A 22,102-nucleotide genomic window follows, 5' to 3' on the forward strand; every position below is an offset into this window, starting at 1 on the left:
AGTAAATTTATTATCAACTATATACAACCTTGAGATTAATTTTCTTGTGGACACAATAAATCCAATAACTGTAATAGAATCAATGAAAGACTGCACCAACAGGGTGGACAACCAGTGTGCAAAACTAAAACAATCTGTGCAAATGCAAAAAGAAAAAAAGTAATAATAAATAAATAAGCAATAAATATCGAGAACATAAGATGAAGAGTTCTAGAAAGTAAGTCTGGGAACAGTTCAGTGATGGGGCAAATGAAGTTATCCCCTCTGGTTCAAGAGCCTGATGGTTGAGGGGTAATAACTACTCCTGAGGCTCCTGTACCGTGCAGCAGCGAGACATGAGCAGGACCTGGATGTGGAGGAATTGAAATACAGAGCAAGTTCAAATATTAGAAAACTACTTCAGTATTATAAAACTTGTTTATTAGTTCCTGATACTTTCGAGGAAGGAATTCATCTGTGTCGCGTTCTTTTGTTTGTAACTAAGCAAAATCATCACAGACACCTTGTGCAGATGATAGACTGCCTCATACAATGCTGTCAAAAATTGCAACCTCCATATCTTCATTTTCATTGTAACATTCAAGATAACTTTCAATACTTCAAAATTGTTTCCACATTGTGGAAGAAGTTGAAATTGTTTCATTTTCACTCCCGGCTGTTTCTGGAATCTCCAAGCTTGAATACTTGAAACTGCAGTGAGCAAGACAGTTCTGAATTGTCTTAATGCTTATTTCTCACCAACTATCAGTGACAAAAATCACTGCTTTTTGAACAGAACCACACCCAAATGACACTATTTTTAAAATTTCAACCATAGTGTTGTGTCTTACAGCCATGCAAGTTGACACGACTGTGTTAGTTCGAAACAGTTTGGCAACAGTCTCCTGCCCCAATTAAGTGGTGTAGTGTCCCAAATAAGTGAAGGCCATCCTAGCTATTTTCTCAGTTAGGCTGCCTGATTAACAAATGGCCCAATTAACTGGAATGCACTGTATTTTCTCTTAGATTATGCACCATTACAGCCTGATCTCTGTAATGCTCTGACGAGTGCATGCTCTTTCTCGTGTGGTTTATTTGCCACAGATCAAATCGAGATCTGATCAAACAAGGGAAATGATTGCTCTGGGTTCTCTGAATGATTCTATTAGGGGAACAGAAGCATAATGCCAATTCTATGTTGACTTCAGTGCTTTGGTCACCAGTTGACTTGGTGCCAAAGGCCCAAACAGTGATGGTGCAACTATAAATGGCGAGGCAGGATCTCTTGTCACCCTGTCATCAAAGTCGCCTCCTCGTGGCTTTCAAGCGATTTCTACCGGCCACATTAAAGTGTACACTATTCCAGCATGCTTGTTTTTTGTTTACCAAAATAAGTTTATTTCAGCTCCTACATTATTACAAAAACAACCATAGATCGGAAACAACAGTAACAAAAATAATCTAAAATAAAGTGTCCATCCTCATCGAGGATTCCATTTGTCCCCTGTGGTGCCCAACAGTTGCAGTGAAACTTCACTTAAATTAATAGTCCAGAAACACTTCACATAAAGCAGTAGTATAATACATTTTCCACTGAATTCACTGAAGGAAGCACAGGGCTAAGGCCCTAGTGAGCAAACTACTAAACCCTTGGCATTTCCAAATCGAATTATCAGAGTTTTACTATGTATTGAAGTTCTTTCTTTCCAATTATGTATCTGCTCAGTACTTGTGTCAGAAGATAAATTTTTTGGATTCCAAAACTTCTACAAGAATGTTGCTGGCATTTGAGGACCTAAGTTATAGGGAAAGGTTGAATAGATTATGACTTTGCTCTTGGAGTGTAGAAAGTTGAGGGGGCATTAGATAGAGGTATACAAAATTATGAGGGGTATAGATAAATGCAAGCAGGCTCTTTTCCACTGAGGTTGGGTGAGACAGCACTGGGGGTTAGAGGTTAAGGGTGGAATGTGAAATATTTAAGAGGATCCTGCTTCAGTCAGGGTGGTGTGAGAGTGGAACGAGCTGCCAGTGGAGGTGGTGAATAAAGGTTGCAATACTTAGAGCAATTTGGATAGCTACTTGGATGGGAGGGGTATGGAGAGCTATGGTTCAGGTGCAGGTCATTGGGTCTCATCAGATTAACAGTTCAGCACAGACTAAATGGGCCGAAGGGCCTTTACTGTGCTGTAGTGCTCATGCATAGAGCGATTGTCTGATAATAACATCCTTTTTTTAAAATGATATTGTGGATTAAACCCTCTCCCCATCTGTCTGCATGGACCTACAAGTAATTTTATTTTTTCTTGCTAATCAAATCGGCTAAAAGTACTCGCTATAACCACATGCTTCGTTATCTTGTAACAGGTATTATGTAACATTGACGAACTCTTTGAGAGGGAGGAATTGTCCGCAGCACCAGACCCAGGATGGCCAGATTGCTTCAATACAGGAGTGTTCGTCTATCGCCCTTCCATTGAAACCTACAATGAACTTCTACGGTTTTCCACAGAGAAAGGCAGCTTTGATGGTAAGTTTTATTACCTTTTTGGAGAGCTGGACTTGAAGATGCAGCCAGTGTTGCTTATGCAGTTCTATCTCATTGGCAAGCACGTTTCCAGACTCAAACTGTGCTTCCATTTGAAATGTGTGCGGTAATTCAGGAGTGGAGTTGCTTAAGGCCAACGTTAAGGAAGCAGTGTGAAACTAATTCAAAGCAAATGTATAGAAATTCCTGCTTACGTTGTGAAAAGCTACAGTGATGCGCTGATTTTAAAAACAACTTGGGAAATCGAGAAAACCATTCCTGTTTCTGTCCCTTCTATAGTGTCTGTTGGGAAATTCAGTCCCTGAATCCGTGAGTGCTGGAAACATTTGTTCTGGCATCAAGCTCCTCCTCCCTCTTCCCCATATTAGTTAAATAATTGTGTCCACCTAGTGCTTGCCTTCAGCATGATTTTCAACCTCACTGGTGTTATTAACCCAGTTTCACCAGAAACCGCTTTTGAACACATCAGCTGTCAAACAGCATTTTGTCAGGGCAGCTGCAGAGTGCGGATTGCTGACTCTGCATGATGACTACACGCAAGGCCGATCATCTTCAAACACATTTTCTCTGTGATAAAACTGACCTTCCAAAGGAGACTGGACTGCACCCAACACTTGCCTGCTGGATGTGGAGATGGAGACGGCTCCAGCAGTCTCAGGGGCCAGGCAGGAAGAAGCACCGATGAATCATGTGCCCGGGACTTTATCCACCCAGAGTTTTCAAGGTGCTGGTCTTCCCAATTGGACAATGCTTATACAGGCTAGGTTGGATTCGTCAAAACAACCTTCCCTGAGAGATGAAAACTCGTATTCATTTGCCAAAACTCGTATTGGCAAGATGAAGCAAAATTTACAAGGATGTTGCCAGAACTTGAGGGCCTGAGTTAGAGAGAAAGGTTGAATAGGTTAGGACTTTTATTTCCTGGAGCACAGGAGAATGGGGGGGGGGGGGGGGGATCTTATTGAGATACATGTTTCCCCCGCTATCCGAAGGTAGAGCGTTCCTATGAAACCGTTTGTAAGCCGAAATGTGGTAAAGCGAAGAAGCAATTACCATTAATTTATATGGGAAAAATTTTTGAGCGTTCCCAGACCCCAAAAAAATAACCTAGCAAATCATACCAAATAACACAAACGTATAGTAAAAGCAGGAAGGATATGATAAATATACAGCATATATAAAGTAGAAATATTATATGTACGGTGTAGTTTCACTTATCAAAATCTGGAAGACAGCGAGCCAAAATCGATTTGGCGGAAAAAAAAGTCGGCACGTACTCACCTTCGCATGTACACGCATGCGCACACAACTGCCCGCACAAGGCTTCAGTCATGGTAGTCTTTCTCGGGGTAAACACACGTATAAAGCGGGCTTTTTTTTTTTGTAAAAGCAAAAATCCTCTTTGGTTAGCGAAATCAGGTCTTTTGTAACAGTGAGTTGTGTAAAGCGAACGTTTGAAAAACGGGCCACCTGTATACACATTTATAAGGTGTATAGATAGGGTGAATGCATGCAGGCCCCTCAGGTTGGTAAGACTAGAATTGGAGGTCATAGGCTTAGGGTGAAAGGAGAACTTGAGGGAGAACTTCTTCACTCAGGGTGGCGTGGTTGGAAAGAGCTGCTGGCAGAAGTGGTGAATGCAGGTTCAATTGTAACATTTTAGAGAAGTTTAGATGGGTATGGAAGGCAGGTAGATAGGACTCAGCAGAAGACCAGCATGGACTCTGTTGGCTGAAGAGTCCTGTTTCTGTGCTGTAGCCACTATGACTATGAAATCAGTGACCTCTTGCAGTCTCAAATATAGGCTTATACCTACACCTGTATTGCTTTACCTGTCATTTGCAGCTCAAAGATTTGGAATTCTTCCAGACATTGTTGACTAATCTATAGTCTTTGCAACCTGCTGCTTGCTACTGCATTAGGAGGATGCATCCTCCTTGCACAGTGAGAGAAAACAGGAAAAGTGAGAGCAAGAGATTGGAATCTGGTACTTTGCAAACATTCCCCAAGGGCAGGCATTCAGAAACTGCACATGTATTACTTCTTGTGTTCGTCCTCCCTGGCGTCCTTTGGCCAGAAGTATGTGGCTGGCTATCCTGAGAGTCTCCATAGCCCCCCCAGCCCCATGCACAAAGTGTGCACTGTTCTTCACCAAACCATATAGTAACTCTGAGACCTCTGCTTGTATTTGCCCATTTTTGCTGCAGCACTCTCCAGCAACTGGACGAGTGCATCTTATACTCTGCGTATGATCCTTTAAAACAGGAGTTCCCAACCTGGGGTCTATGAACCCCTCAGTTAATGGTAGGGGTCCATGGCATAAAAAAGGTTGGCCCCCCCCGCTTTAAATGCTGGTTTTCATGTCCACAACCACGAAGCTGTGCCTGTTAATGTATGGCCCTGCAGTAGTTTTGCACAGTAGCAGATGCTGGAACTGACATATTGTAATATTACATAAGAAAGCCAAAGCATCCTTTTCTGGAAGGCATGAGAACATACTGTCTTTATAGGACCCATAAGAATAGTACTAGAGTGACATTCGACACTAATTTAATACAGATAGAGAGTAAAACGGAGTTTCTAGGGATTAGTATTTCAGTCTGGGGCCACTGCAACCCTGCAAGACCAGCAAGTATTCATTGCCTATTCTTTGTTGCTCTCTTAAGGTAGCAATGGGCAGCTTGTAACTGTTGCAGTCCCTGTAAAAGTCACAGTAACTTTATTGCAACGTACATATATGTCACCATATACCATCTTGGGATGCACTCTTGCAGGCATTTACAGTAAAATAAAGTACAACAGAATTTATGAAAAAGTGCATACATAAAGACTGACAACCAACCAATGTGCAAAAGGAGACAAATTCTGCAAAGAAAAAGAACATATAAAATGTACCGTTGCCTAACTAGCGTCAGCCACGTGAGCTTGCGAGGTCATTAGACACTACACCATTCTTAGAGTGAGCAGTTTATGGATAGCGTCAGTTGCATGTGTTTGTGTTCAAAAAGCAGTGGGGGGTTTTTTTAATCATTGATATTTGGTGACAGCTAAGCAGTAAGACAATTTATAATTGTTTTACTCACTGCAGTTTCAAGCATTCAGGATTGAAAATGCCAGAAATAGCCTGGAGTGAAAATGGAACTATTTCACTACTTCAACACATTAGGAATTCTGAAGAATTTGAAGGTATCGACAATCATCTTGAATGTTACAATGAAAATGAAGATTTTGAGGATGCATTGATTGAAGGCAGCTCATTCTCTGCACTAATTTTATTCATGTGCATGCAATGAAAGGAATGCAGCAGCATTTCTGTTCATTGTATCTGACGAAGACAGTGAAACTTCTGCAGGAGAGTTTACCGAGTGGAAAACTTGTTGCACTGGGACAGTTCCACTCTTTCAACCTCGGAAGTCCAGGTCCAGTGGTATGAGTAGTAGTTGTAAACCCAGGTCTTCCTTGGTTACAGTAGGTAACCATGACCTTTTCTGTTCCTTATCTTGCCCTTTGCTCTCCACAAGCATTGCAGAACTGCTTTCTTGGCCATTGGATCTCACTGTTGATCTCATCCACCCAGTCTGCTGGAGCTGACTTTACATACTAGGGCAAGCATGTCCCTATTTCTCTGGGTTATGAGGCCTGCCTGCTACCCTCACCCGGTTTATCTCAAATGTTGAAGCAGCATATCCAGGTGTGGAGGCTGCCACACCTTGCCCTTGAAGCCACAGGTAAGAGCTGGCTGTCCAGTGGGGATAAACTGCCCAGAATACACGCATACAAGCCCCTTCACCAGAGGCGCTACCCCTCCCTAAACACCCCATGCATGGCAGCATACATTGGATAAATTCTTCCATCGATAACTATTAGGAACTGATACATATTTTTGTACTGTTGTAGTATTAATGTTCTAATTTGTTCTGTATTTCATTTAAATACATAATTTGTTACTCAGTTAAATTGTAGCTTGTCTTTTTTTTTATACCTTGTTAACTATTTCCTTGAAACATCAGCAAATTAGGGCATCTTCTTAATTGGGCCAAAATATACTGGTCCCGATTGCCCTATTAACCAGAATCCACTGTGTATATATGTATGTATGAATATATATATATATATATATATATCTACACACACACACATGAACATACAAAGCAGACTCCATTAATTGGGACAGTTCAGGAGCCTAATGGCTGTTGGGGAATAACTGTCCCTAACCGTGAGGCTCCTCTACCTCCACCCCAATGGTAGGGAATTCGACGTGGTTGAGAATGGAGTGTGCGACCTAATGGCAGCGTACAAACCCATGATCGGCTGCAGTTTTCAACTAACTCACCAAATAAAGCGTCAAAGAAGATTGAAATCAACGAAGATGAGAGCAGAAGGCGGGTGGGTGTTCAGCGCCGTCCGCCTGCCTTTGACCGGTCTCCCCCTCCCTCTCTGCTGCCAGAGGAAGGTGCAAGGGTCTTGAGTCCTGGGCAAGGTCTGTTTGACTTAGTTTGTGAATTGGACTCTGCAGTTCATGTTATGTGTTTCTGGTTTCTAATTGCTCCTTTTTCCTTAATTGCTCTTGTGTGATCTTGATAGGGGTGGATTGGCTCTGGGGGCTGCAAACGCTGAACAACACAGCGGTAAATTCATCTGAACGTTCCTGGAATAGTTTTAAGAATTCTGATATTAAGAATGCTTAATATCCTGTGTGTTGTTCATTTGTTTTTTTTTGCCAGTTACGTGATTTGTTGCTTTTTTTTTTGCGCATTGGGTGTTTGATATTATCTTTGAACGGGCTCCATGGTGTTCCTTTGTACTGTGTGCTCTCTGTTTTTGTACTTTGTAGTAGCAAGAAGTGTCCATGGCTTGGGTGGTGGGGGTCCTTGACGATGGATGCTGCTGCCTTGTGGCAGTGGTCCATGTAGACGTGCTCATTGGTTGGTGAGGGCCAGTGCTTTGCCTGTGATGGACTAGGCTGTATCCACCACTTTCTGTAGCCTTTCCATTCTTGGCCGTTGGTGCTTCCATACCAGGCCATCATCTGGGGTTGCATCTGTAGAAGTGGTGTCCTAAAGAGCAAGTTTAAGGATTCTGCCTCGGTGACCATGAAGAAGTCACCTTGCTTGTTGCATTCTGCAGTAGGCAAATTATTGACTGCGGTCCGGTCATCAGCTGCTGCCCACCCGGAGGGCAGGGAACATGACTTTGGAGTTGTTTAACATCGCTACCGGCTTAGCTTAACTGCAAATGGTTCAAACCAAAATATTGGCAATATGTAAAGCTTAAATAGTCCCTGAGCCGCAAGCTTCAGTTGTTGTAACCACTTTTGGTCGGGACCGAGAGCCAGCTGTTATGTTGCCCCTTTAATTTGAGCGACCAGTTGCATTTTGTTGGAGAGGGCAGAGTTCTCTGTCCTCTGCACTCACCACTGGCCATAGTGAGGGGCGGGTTTGGCAGTAGTGCTCTGTTTAATGTCCCCATATAGAGTTTCAGTTCCTGACTTTTAATTAAGAAGCCAACTGATAATAATAACATGCAGCTCACTTAAAACCTGGACTTGCAAAGTGTTAACATTTGAGGAGGCTCCTTGCAGTTCCTAAATGAGCTGGATCATGAGTGCACTTGACTTGTTGGCTCAGTTGCAAAGTGGGCACTCTTGCTCTAAGGTCTCTTATTAAAGCCTTATGACAAGGTCTCACTGGCACAATTGAGCTGATGATGGAGAGGCTGGAAGTACCTGAGTAAACATTAATGTGTCAGGACTAACTATAAATAACATTTTGAATCAAACTGTCTCTTTAACTATATTAAGAAAGTAGATGAGATCCTTTCTGATTTATATTGAACTCCCTTCTCCAAATAAGGGGACATGCAATTGGAAATCCAGTTGTATAAATGCTTAGTTAGTGATCAGGTATTTAAAATTAGAGGAACATGAATACAATGTCTTTCCTTTTATCTAATCGGTTCTTTTTTAACTTGCACGTCTTTTTTTCTCTACTTTTTCCCTCCCTTTCTCGCTTTTTACTCCCTAGCTAATGAACACGTCCCAGAGCTTAGAGACGCTGGTGATCTTGGAATTGTATATTTTTGTAACTTTCTCACAACAGACATTATAGGGCCTACACATTGCTAGACAGTAGCACAAGACAGGCCTTCCACTCTGTCTATTACCTCAGTCACCACACTGCAAACCACTTTTTATAATGCTGCTTATGTTGTAAATATATGCTGGTATTTATGCACATTTTATTCCGTATCTATACTTTTAACTTTTTTTTGTAAGGCAACACCTTGTATTCTGTATCATAGTCTCCAACCTGATGGCATGAAAATTGATTTCTCCTTCTGATTTAAAAAAAAAAAATTCCCTTCCCCTCCCCTTATCTTTTATTCCCTACCCTGGCCTCTTGCCTCTTCTCAGCTGCCTATCACCTCCCCCAAGTCCCCTGTTCTTCCCTTTCTCCTGTGGTCCATTTTTCTCTCCTATCAAATTTCTTTCTCTCTGGCCCCTTTAATTTCCCTACTCATCTGGCTTCACTTATCACCTTCCAGCCATGTTCCTTCCCCGTCCCTTTCATTCTGGCATCTTTCCCTTCCTTCTCAGCCCTGAGGATGGGATTCGGCCTGAAACATTGACTTTTTATTCATTTCCATAGATGCTGTCTGACCTGCTGATTTCCTCCAGTACTTGGTGTATGTTGCTTTGGATTTCCAGCATCTGCAGAATTTCTTGTCTTTATTTTCATATAATTCTTTATTTTGTATAATTGTTGGATGTTGTCACTTTTTTTGTTGCATATAATGCCAACACTCCATGGTAATTTCCTAATGCATGTAATATATGGTGAATAAAGTTGATCCTTAATATATGATGTGGTAGCCATTACAGAGATTTGGATGGCTCGGGGACAGGAATGGTTACTTCAAGTGCCGGGTTTTAGATGTTTCAGGAAGGACAGGGAGGGGGGCAGAAGAGGTGGGAGCGTGGCACTGCTGATCAGTGATAGTGTCATGGCTGCAGAAAAGGTGGACGCCATGGTCTACAGAGTCTGTGGATGGAGGTTAGGAACAGGAAGGGGTCAATAACTTTACTGGGTGTTCTTTATAGGCCGCCCAGTAGTAACAGGGATATCGAGGAGCAGATAGGGAAACAGATCCTGGAAAGGTGTAATAATAACAGTTGTCGTGATGGTAGATTTTAACTTACCTATTTTAACTTACCAAATATCTATTGGCATCTCCCGAGAGCAAGGGGTTTAGATGGGGTGGAGTTTGTTAGGTGTTTTCAGGAAGGTTTCTTGACACAGTATGTAAATAAGCCTACAAGAGGAGAGGTTGTACTTGATTTGGTATCGGGAAATGAACCTGGTCAGGTGTCGGATCTCTCAGTGGGAGAGCATTTTGCAGATAGTGATCGTAATTCTATCTCCTTTACAATAGCATTGGAGAGAGATAGGAACAGACAAGTTAGAAAAGAGTTTAATTGGAGTAAGGGGTATTATGAGGCTATCAGGCAGAAAATCGGAGACTTAAATTAGAAACATGTTCTCAGTGAAAAGTATGGAAGGAATGTGGCAAATATTCAGGGGACATTTGTGTAGCATTCTGTATAGGTACATTCCAGTGAGACAGGAAAGTTATTGTAGGGTATAGGAACCATGGTGTACAAAGGCTGTAATAAATCTAGTCAAGAAGAAAAGCTTACAAAAGGTTTAGAGAGCTAGGTAATGTTAGAGATTTAGAGATTATAAGGCTACTAGGAAGGAGCTTAAGAAGGAAATTAGGAGAGCCAGAAGGGGCCATGCGAAGGCCTTAGTGGGCAGAATTAAGGAAGACCCAAAGGCATTCTACAAATATGTGAAGAGCAAGAGGATAAGACGTGAAAGAATAGGACCTGTCAAGTGTGACAGTGGAAAACTGTGTATGGAACGGGAGGAAATAGCAGAGGTACTTAATGAATACTGTACTTCAGTATTCACTATGCAAAAAGGATCTTGGTGATTGTAGTAATGACTTGCAGCAGACTGAAAAGCTTGAGCATGTATATATTAAGAAAGAGGATGTACGGGAGCTTTTGGAAAGTATCAAGTTGGATAAGTCACCGGGACTGAACAAAATGTACCCCAGGCAACCGTGGAAGGTGAGGGAGGAGGTTGCTGAGCCTCTGGTGATGATCTTTGCATCATCAAAGGGGACAGGAGCGGTTCCGGAGGATTGGAGGCTTGCGTGTGTTGACCCTTCTTTCAAGAAAGGGAGTAGAGATAGCCCAGGAAATTACAGACCAGTGAGTCTTACCTCAGTGGTTGGTAAGTTGATGGAGAAGATCCTGAGAGGCAGGATCTATGAACATTTGGAGAGGTACAATATGATTAGGAGTAGTCAGAATGGCTTTGTCAAGAGCAGGTCGTGCCTTACGAGTCTAATTGAATTTTTTGAAGATGTGACTAAACACATTGATGAAGGAAGAGCAGTAGATGTAGTGTATATGGATTTCAGCAAGGCATCTGATAAGGTACCCCATAAAAGACTTATTAAAAAAAGTAAGGAAGCATGGGATCCAAGGGGACGTAGCTTTGTAGATCCAGAACTGTCTTGCCCACAGAAGGCAAAGTGGTTGTAGACAGATCATATTTTGCATGGAGGTCGGTGACCAGTGAACTGCCTCAGGGATCTGTTCTGGGACCCTTACTCTTCGTGATTTTTATAAATGACCTGGATGAGGAAGTGGAGGGATGGGTTAGTAAGTTTGCTGATGACACAAAGGTTGGATGTGTTGTGGATAGTGTGGAGGGCTGTCAGAGGTTACAGCGGGACATTGATAGGATGCAAAACTGAGCTGAGAAGTGGCAGATGGAGTTCAACTCACATAAGTGTGAAGTGGTTCATTTTGGTAGGTCAAATTTGATGGTGGAGTATTAGTATTAATGGTAAGACTCTTGGCAGTGTGGAGGATCAGAGGGATCTTGGGGTCCGAGTCCATGGGACATTCAAAGCTGCTGCGCAGGTTGACTCTGTGGTTAAGAAGGCAGTGTCTCCAGTGTTATATTCTTGTTGTATGACGTAACTTAGTTTTGTCAATAACTGATATTCAGCAATTAGTAATGCATCGTATCACTTAACCCAAAGCAAAGGCTGAAGCTGGACATGATGAATACATGGTGCAGGAGTTACACCAGTCAGCATAAGGAAAGGAAACTTTGGAAAGAAGATTTGAGAGTGTTAACCAACCAATTCAGAATCTTTTATCTTGTATCAAAATTGAAAATATACCCATATTGTGTACAGTATAAAAATCTTGTTCATTTCCTAAGATGACCCAGTTATGTTAATATTGATTATGTTTTGTCATTATGTTATGTTTTATGGTATGTTTTGTCTTCATTATAATTCATTCAGGGGATGGAGTTGTCACTGTTTGCTCATCCCAAATCCATCCTCAACCAAATATCTTGTTGGTCAGTTCAGAGGACAGTTAGTAGTTAATCACTTTGAGTCTCGAGTCATATCCATGTCAGACAGATTAAGATGGCAAGCTTCCCTTTAAAGCTCAATGGTAAAGCAGATATTTTTATCTTCGGATATTCCTGCTTCCACCATCACACCATTCCAACTTCTTTTTTCCCCAATTTGAATTTAAATTCCTTATCTGCTGTGGTGGGATTGGGACTCTGGCCAGCGTGAACTTCCTTTTATTACCATGAACTGTTCCAATTAATGGCTATATTAAGGAGAAGCACAAAGATTTCCAAAAACTTAAGACAACCTCAGAATAACATAACTTCGCTAATGAATGCTCAGAGACGCTGCATATTCTTCAAGATGTCATAGATGAACCACAGTGATGTTCTGCTGTCTACATACAATACTGCTAATACACCTCTTTTGAATTACTCTTAACAGCATTCTGCAGCATATAATTTTCCTTTAAGCGACATTCTTTTAAATAATCTTAACGATCTATAGATTCCACAATCTTGTGAAGGACTCGTCAGATTTGACTCTCAAGCAAGCAGGTATGGCACCTTTAAGCGGACGATGGTTCATCACCTTGGCCAGAAGCGAGGCAGGAGGGGGAGCTTCAAGCCAGGTTGAAACACAGGGATGAGGCCCCCTCTAACCAGCATTTTTTAAGCAAGTGTGCAGTCACCAGAGGACAAAATTCAGGACCTGAGGGCAAGATTGCGGAATCAAACGGAAATGAGAAGTTCTTGTTTGAATGAGATGGTGATTAGACCCGAAGGCTTCTCTATTCACAGGATGGATTGAACTACAGATTCAGAAAAAGCAAAAGGTGGAGGTTTGGTTCTTGATAAACTCTCGCTGGTACTCCGATGTTGAACTCAAGTTCCCCTGAACTTCACCAAAAGGTCAAATGCCATCTGTTCTATTTACCCTAGGGAGTTCTCTATAATCCTGACTCCAGTTTACATACCACCAGTGGCAGACTATAATCAGGTGCTTGAGATGCTGCGTGATGCTGTCTCCAAACAAGAAGTAGTCCATCCCCACACATTTCAAATCATAGTCAGGGACTTCAACCAAGCCTGTTTGAAGAAAACCTTGTTCAATTACAATCAGCATGTATCCTATAGCACCAGGAGTCCCAACACACCAGACTGCTGTTATACTAAAGATAAGGAATGCCTATTGTTCAATGCTTAGACCACATTTCGGTAATTCTGATCACATAGTTGTCCTTCTCTTACCTGCATACAGGCAGAAACTGAAGAGCAAAGCTCCAAAGATTAGAACAGGAATGGAGTGGTCACAGGAAGCAGAGCAGTGGCTATGGGATTGCTTCAAGTCAGCCGACTGGGTCGTGTTCATAGACACATCTGTGGATCTGAATGAATACACTATGATTGTCACAGAATTTATTAAAACAGTTGTAGATGAGTGTGTCCCCACAAAATCATAGTCTTCCCCAAACAGAAGCCCTGGATGAACAGTGAGATCCACAATCTACCTAGGGTCCAGAGGCATTCAAGTCTAGTGACCAACAAAGTTACAAGAGATTCAGGTATGATTTCTGGAAACCCATCTGACAGATGAAGGTGCATTTCTGGACTAAACTTGATAGTATTGAATGCCGAGTTGTAGTCAATAAAGAGCACATATTATCCCTGTCCAGATGTTCCAGGGTTGAGTGAAGAACCAATGAAATGGCATCTGCAGTGCGCCTATTGCACTGGTAGGCAAATTGAAGTAGATCCAAGTTGCTTCTTATGCTGGAGTTGATACCTCTTATCACCAAACAAGGAGACCTTGTAAGTTGCTGCATCCTACAGACAACCTTTCTCCTGAGCCATTTATCACACTGCAAGTTTGAATCATGTTTCAACTTGAGTCTCTCCATGCCCAGAAACTTCTAACCCCATCTCTCCTTTAACAATTCTTTCATTCACTAGTATGATAAATGACCTCACAAACTACTCGTTATAATCTTGCACCTTATTGTTTACTTGCAAGGCCCTTCCTCTGTAGCTGTTGCACTTTATCCTGCATTGTTAATGTTCTTCCCTGTTTGCTTTAATGCACTGTGTAATGATGTGATCTGTATGAACAGTGTGCAAGACAACATACACAAAATGCACAAAGAACTCAAACTTCTCTGTACGTTGCTCAAGATTTCCAGTATCTGCAGGATCTCTTGTGATTATTCAAGACCAGCCTTTCACTGTATCTTGGTTCATGTGACAGTAATAAATCAATTCCAATATCAACAATCTGATGCTCTCTTCTTGATATTGTGTCTCTGTGAAGATACCAGGAGCACATTAATCCTCTACCACTTGTCCCATGGATGAATGTGGAGACCTCTTAAGCCTGAAGCCTGTAGTGAAATGCATTACAACACTCCCTGGGCAAAACAACACATTTTTGGAAGGCAGATTCCGTATTTGGAGGTTGGAAGTCTAGAGGTTACATGATGGATTTGTGGAATCCATCATCATTGTGCTCTTCAGTCTTCAGTGGGCGTAGACTAAAATCTTTTCCCTCTACCATGAAAATTTGGAATATTCTGCCTAATTGCAACTTGCTGAAGTGTCTGATACCGCAGCAGAGAAACAGTCTGTAAAACCCGTAGAAACAAAATGACCCTTTAATTGGGGCAATGGAGCCAAAAGCTAACAATGTTCTTTTGAAGCAAAACGCTACACTTCGGGAAAAACTTGGAATTTGGCTGCCTGGATTTTGCCACAGACTGTGTTCTTTCCATGAGAGCAGTAATTCTGGTGGATGCCAGAGGGAATTTTCTCTGGACCAGTAATTCCATTAATTATAGTGTCAACAATGATTGTGTAACAACAACAACTGCTGCTTTATTCAGTGACCTGTTTCCCCTGCAGAGGGATTTGTAAACAGATTCTCTCATTTGTTTTCTGTGCTACGGTCTACAAAGACATAATTCAAAATAAACCTTCCACTCTGTTTTAATAGGAGATACTATAATTAGAGTGGAAGACCATAAACTATAGTTCATGCAGTGACAACTTAAACAGAACTGGCTTTGAGTATCAGATCAAATGATATGCTTCATGCTGCCAAATTTTAACTGAAATAACTCCCTGTCCCCTCCAGCAGCATTAAACATACCAATGTCTTGTGCGATAACTTCTAAAGAACATAAGTTAGGAGCAGGAGTCGGCCATCTAGACTGTCCATCAAGCCTACTCCACCATTCAATAAGATCATGGCTGAACTGGCTGTGGACTTGGCTCCACCTACCTGCCTTTGCTTTATAAACCTTAATTCTTCTGCTATGCAAAAGTCTATCTAATTATGTTGTGCATATATTTTAAAAGCCTCCATTGTTTTCCTTGGATTGACTGGCAGTGTAGTGGCATCAATACTGGACTTGGAGCTGGATGATCCTGAGATCGAGTCTGGCTGGGTGTCCACCTGGGCAGCAGGCGTATCTCTGTGGAAGGAAGGCCTGGCAATCTGCTTCCGTATCTTGCCAAAAAAAAACCTATGGACCACACTATCCATAGGGTCTCCATGAGTTGACGACGACTCAATGACATTTAACAACAACTGTTTCCCTAGGCAGAAAATCCAACAGATTCACCACAAATCCTTCAGTTCCTCCTCATCTCCATCCTAAGTATATTCCCCCTCCCCCCCCCACTGAATCTTCAAGCTGTGTTCCCTACCTCTAGTCTCACCTCCCAGTGGAAACAACTTTCCTACCTCTATCCCTTTCGTATAAGAACACCTCTCATTCTTCTGAGTTCCAGTGAGTATAGTCCTAGGCAACTTAATCTCTCTTCATTGGCCAACACCCCATCTTCAGAGCCAACCTAGTGAACTTCCTCTGCACTGTCTCCAAGGTCAGTATTTTTTTCCAGTAGGAAGGAGACCAGATCTGCATGCAGCACTCCAGGTGCTGCCTCACCAGTACCCTGTACAGATACAACATGAAGTTCCTGCTTACAAATTCAGTTCCTCTAGCAAAGATGCCGTTTGCCTTCTTGATAACCTGTTTCACTTGCAAACCGATCTTTCATCATTCATGAACAAACATTCCCAAGTCCCTCTGCATAACAAGGTTGGCTCTAATGAAGAGTCGCAGCCCAAAATGTAGACTGTTTATTCTCCTCTCCTCCAAGAGGATCACAACCTTGATATTGGGTTTGGAAGCTTGTGTGCCTCAATGATCTGTTGGCTGTGGAGGCAGGGTCACCCGTACCAAACAGGTCAAAGGGTAGAGGCCAATCTAAGACCGGTCCACTGGACTGAGCTCAGAGCAAACAACCGTGACTGGTAAAACAAAATTGTTTCAGACACAGCAATGAAGAATCCTTCTACATCTGAGTGTGATGGTATTCCTGAGTCTCCTCCTGGGACTTGCATGACTGACAGTAGTGAAGACTGAGAGGAAGCTACTGATACGACGAAGGAAGCCATGAACACCACCAGAGATGGAGGACCTCCATTGCTGACTAAATGTTAGTGGTGTAATGAGCAGTAAGTAAGTTTTCCCTCTCTAGATGCTGCCTGACTGCTGAGTTCCTCCATTTTGAGTGTATTGGTTCTTATTTGAGTCAGTTAGCACTGTTTTGTGCTTCAAATTGGTGCTTAGAAGCACCAAATCAGCTTGAGTGGTGTAAGAAGCACTTTCTGTGCACAAGGTCACAGCTGTATATTTTCACCTGACCCCTGTAACCAGCATTGCACATTCTAAGGAAATGACTGAGGTATCTATAGGAAATTGGTGCCCTTTTCTTTGGAAATGATGGTGCAATTAAGTGGAAAGTATTTCTGCTTTTATCTACTGTAACTGCCATCTGACTTCCCTTTCTAAAGTACGGGTGAAGTAGACATGCTGAATTGTTGGCTTGAGGCCAGGTGTAACTGTGCCAAAGAATTCTTTTGAAAGATCAAAATAAATGTGGGTACCAGTTGAGCTGAGAACAGTTTGACTAGATTCCCGTAGTCTTTTAGAGATGAATTTTGGGACTTTTAATAGGATTTGTGGGAGCTGTTAACTGTAACTCTGCAAAGTGGGCATTTCAGGCAGTAGTTTAATTAAAAGAGACATTCTAATTATCAGGCTAAATTGCCACCAATAGATGTTTGATCATACTGGCCAAACAGTCGTGTGAAGTACACCCAGCGACTACTTTATTGGGTAAACCTGGACACCTCGTTAATGCAAATATTTAATCAGCCAATCCTGTGGCAGCAACTCAGTGAATAAAAGCATGCAGACATGGTCAAGAGGTTCAGTTTTTGTTCAGACCAAACATCAGAATGGGGAAGAAATGGGATCTAATTGACTTGTTGGTGCCAGATGGGATGGTTTGAATATCTCAAACTGCTGATTTCCTGGGATTTTCGTGCACAGTCTCGAGAGCTTACAGAGACTGGTGCAAGGAAACAAAAAAAAATTCCCTTGTTAATGAGAGAGGTCAGAGGAGAATGGCCAGACTGATTCAAACTGACAGGAAGGTGACAGTAACTCAAACAACCACATGATAACTCAAACAACCGCATGATAAAACAGTGGAGTGCAGAAGTGCATCTCTGAATGCATGGCACATTGAACCTTGAAGTGGGTGGGCTACAGCAGCAGAAGACCACGTACATACACTCAGTGACCACTTTATAGATACAGGAGTTACCTGATGAAGTGGCCACTGAATGTAAATGGCAGCAAGCTTCCAAAGGGCTCTCGTTGTTGGGAGGTATTCTGTCAGTGGCAAGATCAGCAGTTATTGTTAATGTGGAACATTCTGGCGAATGTACCCCCACATTGCTGTTTAATACAGAGTTACAGGATTTACAACTAGTGATGGGAAACAACTAGTGACTATATAGCTTGCATACTCTTCAATATTTTCTTCTAACATGGAATGCTTATTCAGCCCATCTAGTCCGTGCCAGCCCTCAGAACATTCCTATTAGCTCCATGCCCCACCACATAATTCCTTGCAAACAATTCTCTCTGAAGTGCCTGACCTTATCTGTTGGCATGTAAATCCCTGGAAGTGGAGAAGGTTAAGTTTAAATGAAATTGACTGAAATGCAAATGTCCTGTTAGGCATTCTTCTGCAAGATATCACCAGAGTGTGGTGACTCGTTGCGAGCTGATCCCTGCAGATCCAACTTTACTCCTACCATTTCAGCCGGCAGGAACATCATCTGATGGAGGTGCCACGGTCAGATAAGGGTTTAAATTTCTGGGCCAAAGCTCACGCCTGTCCAAAGCACTCATTGGTTCCCAGTTGATTGAAGGCTCCCTTGCTTCAGGCAAATCATGTTTACTGCATTCTCTAAAGTTCAGTGATTTGTTTGCAATAGATTTATGGTGTCAGCTTGTCTCATTCAGGTCGAATGCAGAAATAATAATTCATAAATCGACCAGAGGATAGAGTTCTTAAATAAGGACAACACGATCAGCCTGTTTTTTTTACCAAAGGCAGGCATTGGGAAACTTTAACACAGCAGCTAACTTGAATTACTGTGTTAACAGTAAACTGATAGCAGATTAGGCTCTGCTTGTTATTTTCACTCCATTGATTCGAATAATTGTTTGGTATTTGCAGTTTGCTGCCAGCTTTACTTTCAAAACCGACAGTGGCCTAGAAATTCACTTGGGTAGCCCTGTTTACTTCAGTCCACCATGGTGGATTTGGGCTCGGGATGAAATGCAGAAGCAGCCATTACTTTCTGTCACTCTAGGAGTCCAGCCTGTCTCTTTGGATTTCTGTGCTCAGATTGTGTCAAATTATGTCATCCCCATGAATTTGCTCCTTTTGGAAAATTAGACTGCACCTATCATTTTATGATACTCGTTTATTGAGATAAAGCACGGAGTAGGAACTTCTAGCCCTTTAAGCTGCCCAACAACCCCTGATTTAACCTACTCACTGTACATCTTGGGAATGTGGGAGGAAACCAGACTACCTGGAGGAAGCCCACGTGGTCATGGGGAGAACGTACAAACTCCTGACAGGCAGCGGCAGGAATTGAACCCAGGTTTCTGGTGCTGTAAAGCATTGTGCTAATCACTATGTTACCACTTCTTCCCCTTTGCCATCAGATTTCTGAAGGGTCCACAAGCTCAGGAACACTACTTCATTCTTTTGCTCACTTGTTGCACCACTTATTTTTGTTGATATTTATTAATATATTATTGTAATTTGTAATACATATATATATATATATACTGCACTATTCTGCTGTTGCAAAACAACAAATTCATGACATGTCAATGATAACCTGATTCTGATTCACCCAGCTACATTTTTTTAAAATTCTGAAAGAGAAATTTATTCAGTTTCTCGTGCTCAGAAAGCCAAGTGTCTGAAAGGGCTTGTAGAAATACAAACATTCCTGTCTTCCCACCACAAGAAAAGTCAGCTGTGGGTTGTTTTGACTTTCTTGATATAATATCTTGAAAATATCAGGAGGAAGGTGTGGGCACTTGATCACCTCCACTGAGTGTGTGGTTTCAGTGGTACAAAGGGAACTGAATTTTGGAAATGGAACTGCATATGCTTCCAGTTGTTCCCACCTTCCTTCCAGTCAATAGAGGAATGATCACGTGTGGCTATTGCAATTCCGAGAGGGCAGCCGCACTCCTGCATGCAGCGAACTCTAGAAACATCGAAGTTCAAAGTAAGTTTATTATCAAATTACACATGTATATGTCACCATATACTATCATGAGATTCATTTTTACAGGCAGTCACAGTAGAATAGAGAAATACAATAGAATCGATGCAAAACTACATGCAATCAAAGACCGACAAACAACCAAAGTGCTAAAGAAGACAACTGTGTAAATAAAAGTAAATAAATAATGCTGAGAACGTGGGTTGTAGCGTCTATGGGTTGAGTTGAAAGTGAGTCCATGTGTGTGGAATCAGTTCAGTGTTCCATGCTGATCCACACTGGTTCAGGAGCCTGATGGTTGAGAGTAATAACTGTTCCTGAACCTGATGGTTTTGGACCATCCATCCTGATGGCAGTAGCAAGAAGAGAGCAGGGGCTGGATGGTGGGGGGTCCTTGATGATGGATGCTGCTTTCTTGTAGAAGTGCTCTCTGTAGATGTGCTTAATGGTGGGGAGTACTTTCCCTGTACTGGACTGGGCTGTATCCACAAATCCCAAGAATGGCAAGAATACGACAGCCTCTGTCCAGTGGGAAGTTAGAGGATTAGGAAGTTTTTAAATAGCAACAGAAGACAACTAAAAAAAGTCATTAAGAAGGTAAAGATGGAACACAAAAGCCAATAACATTATAGATGATACAAAAAAATTCTTCAGACACAAAGTGTAAAAGAGAGGCGACAGTGGATATTGGACCACTGGAAAACAGTACTGGAGCAGTAGAAATGGTGGCTAAGGAAATGGCGGGTGAACTGAATAAGTACATTGCATCAGTCTTCACTGCAGAAAACACTTAACAATATGGTGGATGTTTCAGGTGACAGGGTCCATGAAGTATGTGAAGTTAGAAAGAAGGTTCTTAAGAAACAGGAAGGTCTGAGAGTAAATCCGTCACCGGGACCAGATGGTGTACACCCCACAGTTCTGAAAGAGGTAGCTGAAGAAATATGGAGGCATTAGTAATGATCTTTTAAAATTCTGGAGTGGTTCTGGACGTCTAGAAAATTGCAAATGTCACTCCACTCATCCAGAAGGGAGAGAGGGAGAAGAAAGGAAATTATTGACCAGTTAGTCTAACCTCAGTGGTTGGGAAGATGTTTGAGTCAATTATTAAGGATGAGGTCTTGGTATTTGGAGGCATGTGATAAAGTAGGCCGTAGTCAGCATGGTTTCCTTGAGGGAAAATCTTACCTGACCAGTGCAGGTCAATGGGAGTAGGCATTTCAAATGGTTTGGCATTGACTATCATGGACAATTCAAAAATCTGATATGGGAGTGGAAGAAACTGTACCTTGAACATTTGTGTGTGGGTCTAGAGGTATGTACTCCCTCCCCATTATAGTATGAGAAAAGATATTGTTCCAGATGGTGAGGATCCTTGATGATGGATGCCACTGCCTTGAGGCACCACCATTTGAAGGTGCCCTTGATGGTGAGGAGGCTAGTACCTATGATGGAGCTGGCTAAGTCTACAACCGAGGTGCAACTAGAAGTTTGCTTGAGTCCTTGGTGACATACCGAATCTTCTCAGACTCCTGATGAAGTATAGCCCCTGGCATGCATCAATATGTTTAGCCCAGGATAGACCCTCTGAGATGATGGCACCCAGGAACGTGAAACTGCTCCCCCTTTCCATTGATGACTACTCAATACAGATTGCTGTGTGCTCTCCTGACTTCCCCTTCCTGAAGCCCATAACCAATTCCTTGGTCTTGCTGACAATGAGTACAAGGTTGTTGTTGTGACACTACTCAACCAGCTGATCTACCTCCCTCATGTATACCTCCTCATCTCGGTGGCAGGGTGGAGATATGTCTACCATAGGAGGTGTAAGGCGCACCTTCCCTCTGCTAGCCTGCAGGTCAACCTTGGGCAATGGGTAGTACCTGCTTAGCCCCTCCATCCCCACCCCTGCAGATCAGGTTCGCATGAAGCCTTGGGAGCAGGTGGTGGATGCTCGTATGAGCAGCCGGTGCATGTCACAAGTCCTGGTTACGTTACCACTGACGCCAGGCAGACAATCTCTGAAAATATTGATAATGGCTGGGGTTACTGGTCTTGTAAAAACACAGCCTAGAAGAAGACAATGGTAAACCACTTGTGTAGGAAAACAATCATGGCCATGACTACCTTCACCTACGTCACACGACATGGCACATAATGATGATGATTGTCATCGGTAAATGTATAGCTGCCGTTTGCGTTGTTGTTGGCTACACAGTCATGAGTGTAGAGCAGTGGCCAAAGCACACATCCTTGACATGCACCTGTGTTGATTATCGCTGAGGAGGAGATGTTATCATCAATCTACTGATTTATTTCTCCATCTCATGTTTGTCTCTTTTTTTAAACTGCTGTGAGATCTCATCAAAATAACCGGGTTTCCCAACAGCTGAGTTTCGGATTTTGGACAGTCATTGTACTCTTGTCTCTGTGTTGGAAGCCTTTGGGTTCAAAATTAAG

At 42.3% G+C, this 22,102-nt stretch overlaps 1 protein-coding gene across 3 annotated transcripts in view; it reads left to right on the forward strand.

Moving 5' to 3' along the window:
• Window positions 1–22,102, forward strand: part of LOC140725720 (glycogenin-1-like) — a 95,800-nt gene that overhangs the window by 59,485 nt on the left and 14,213 nt on the right. For all 3 annotated transcript variants that reach the window (XM_073041562.1, XM_073041563.1, XM_073041564.1), the window contains exon 4: window positions 2,347–2,509. In XM_073041562.1, the coding sequence (XP_072897663.1) occupies window positions 2,347–2,509 (163 nt within the window). The remainder of the gene's footprint in view (window positions 1–2,346; window positions 2,510–22,102) is intronic.

This window comes from Hemitrygon akajei, chromosome 3, assembly GCF_048418815.1.
Source record: "Hemitrygon akajei chromosome 3, sHemAka1.3, whole genome shotgun sequence".
NCBI lineage: Eukaryota > Metazoa > Chordata > Chondrichthyes > Myliobatiformes > Dasyatidae > Hemitrygon > Hemitrygon akajei.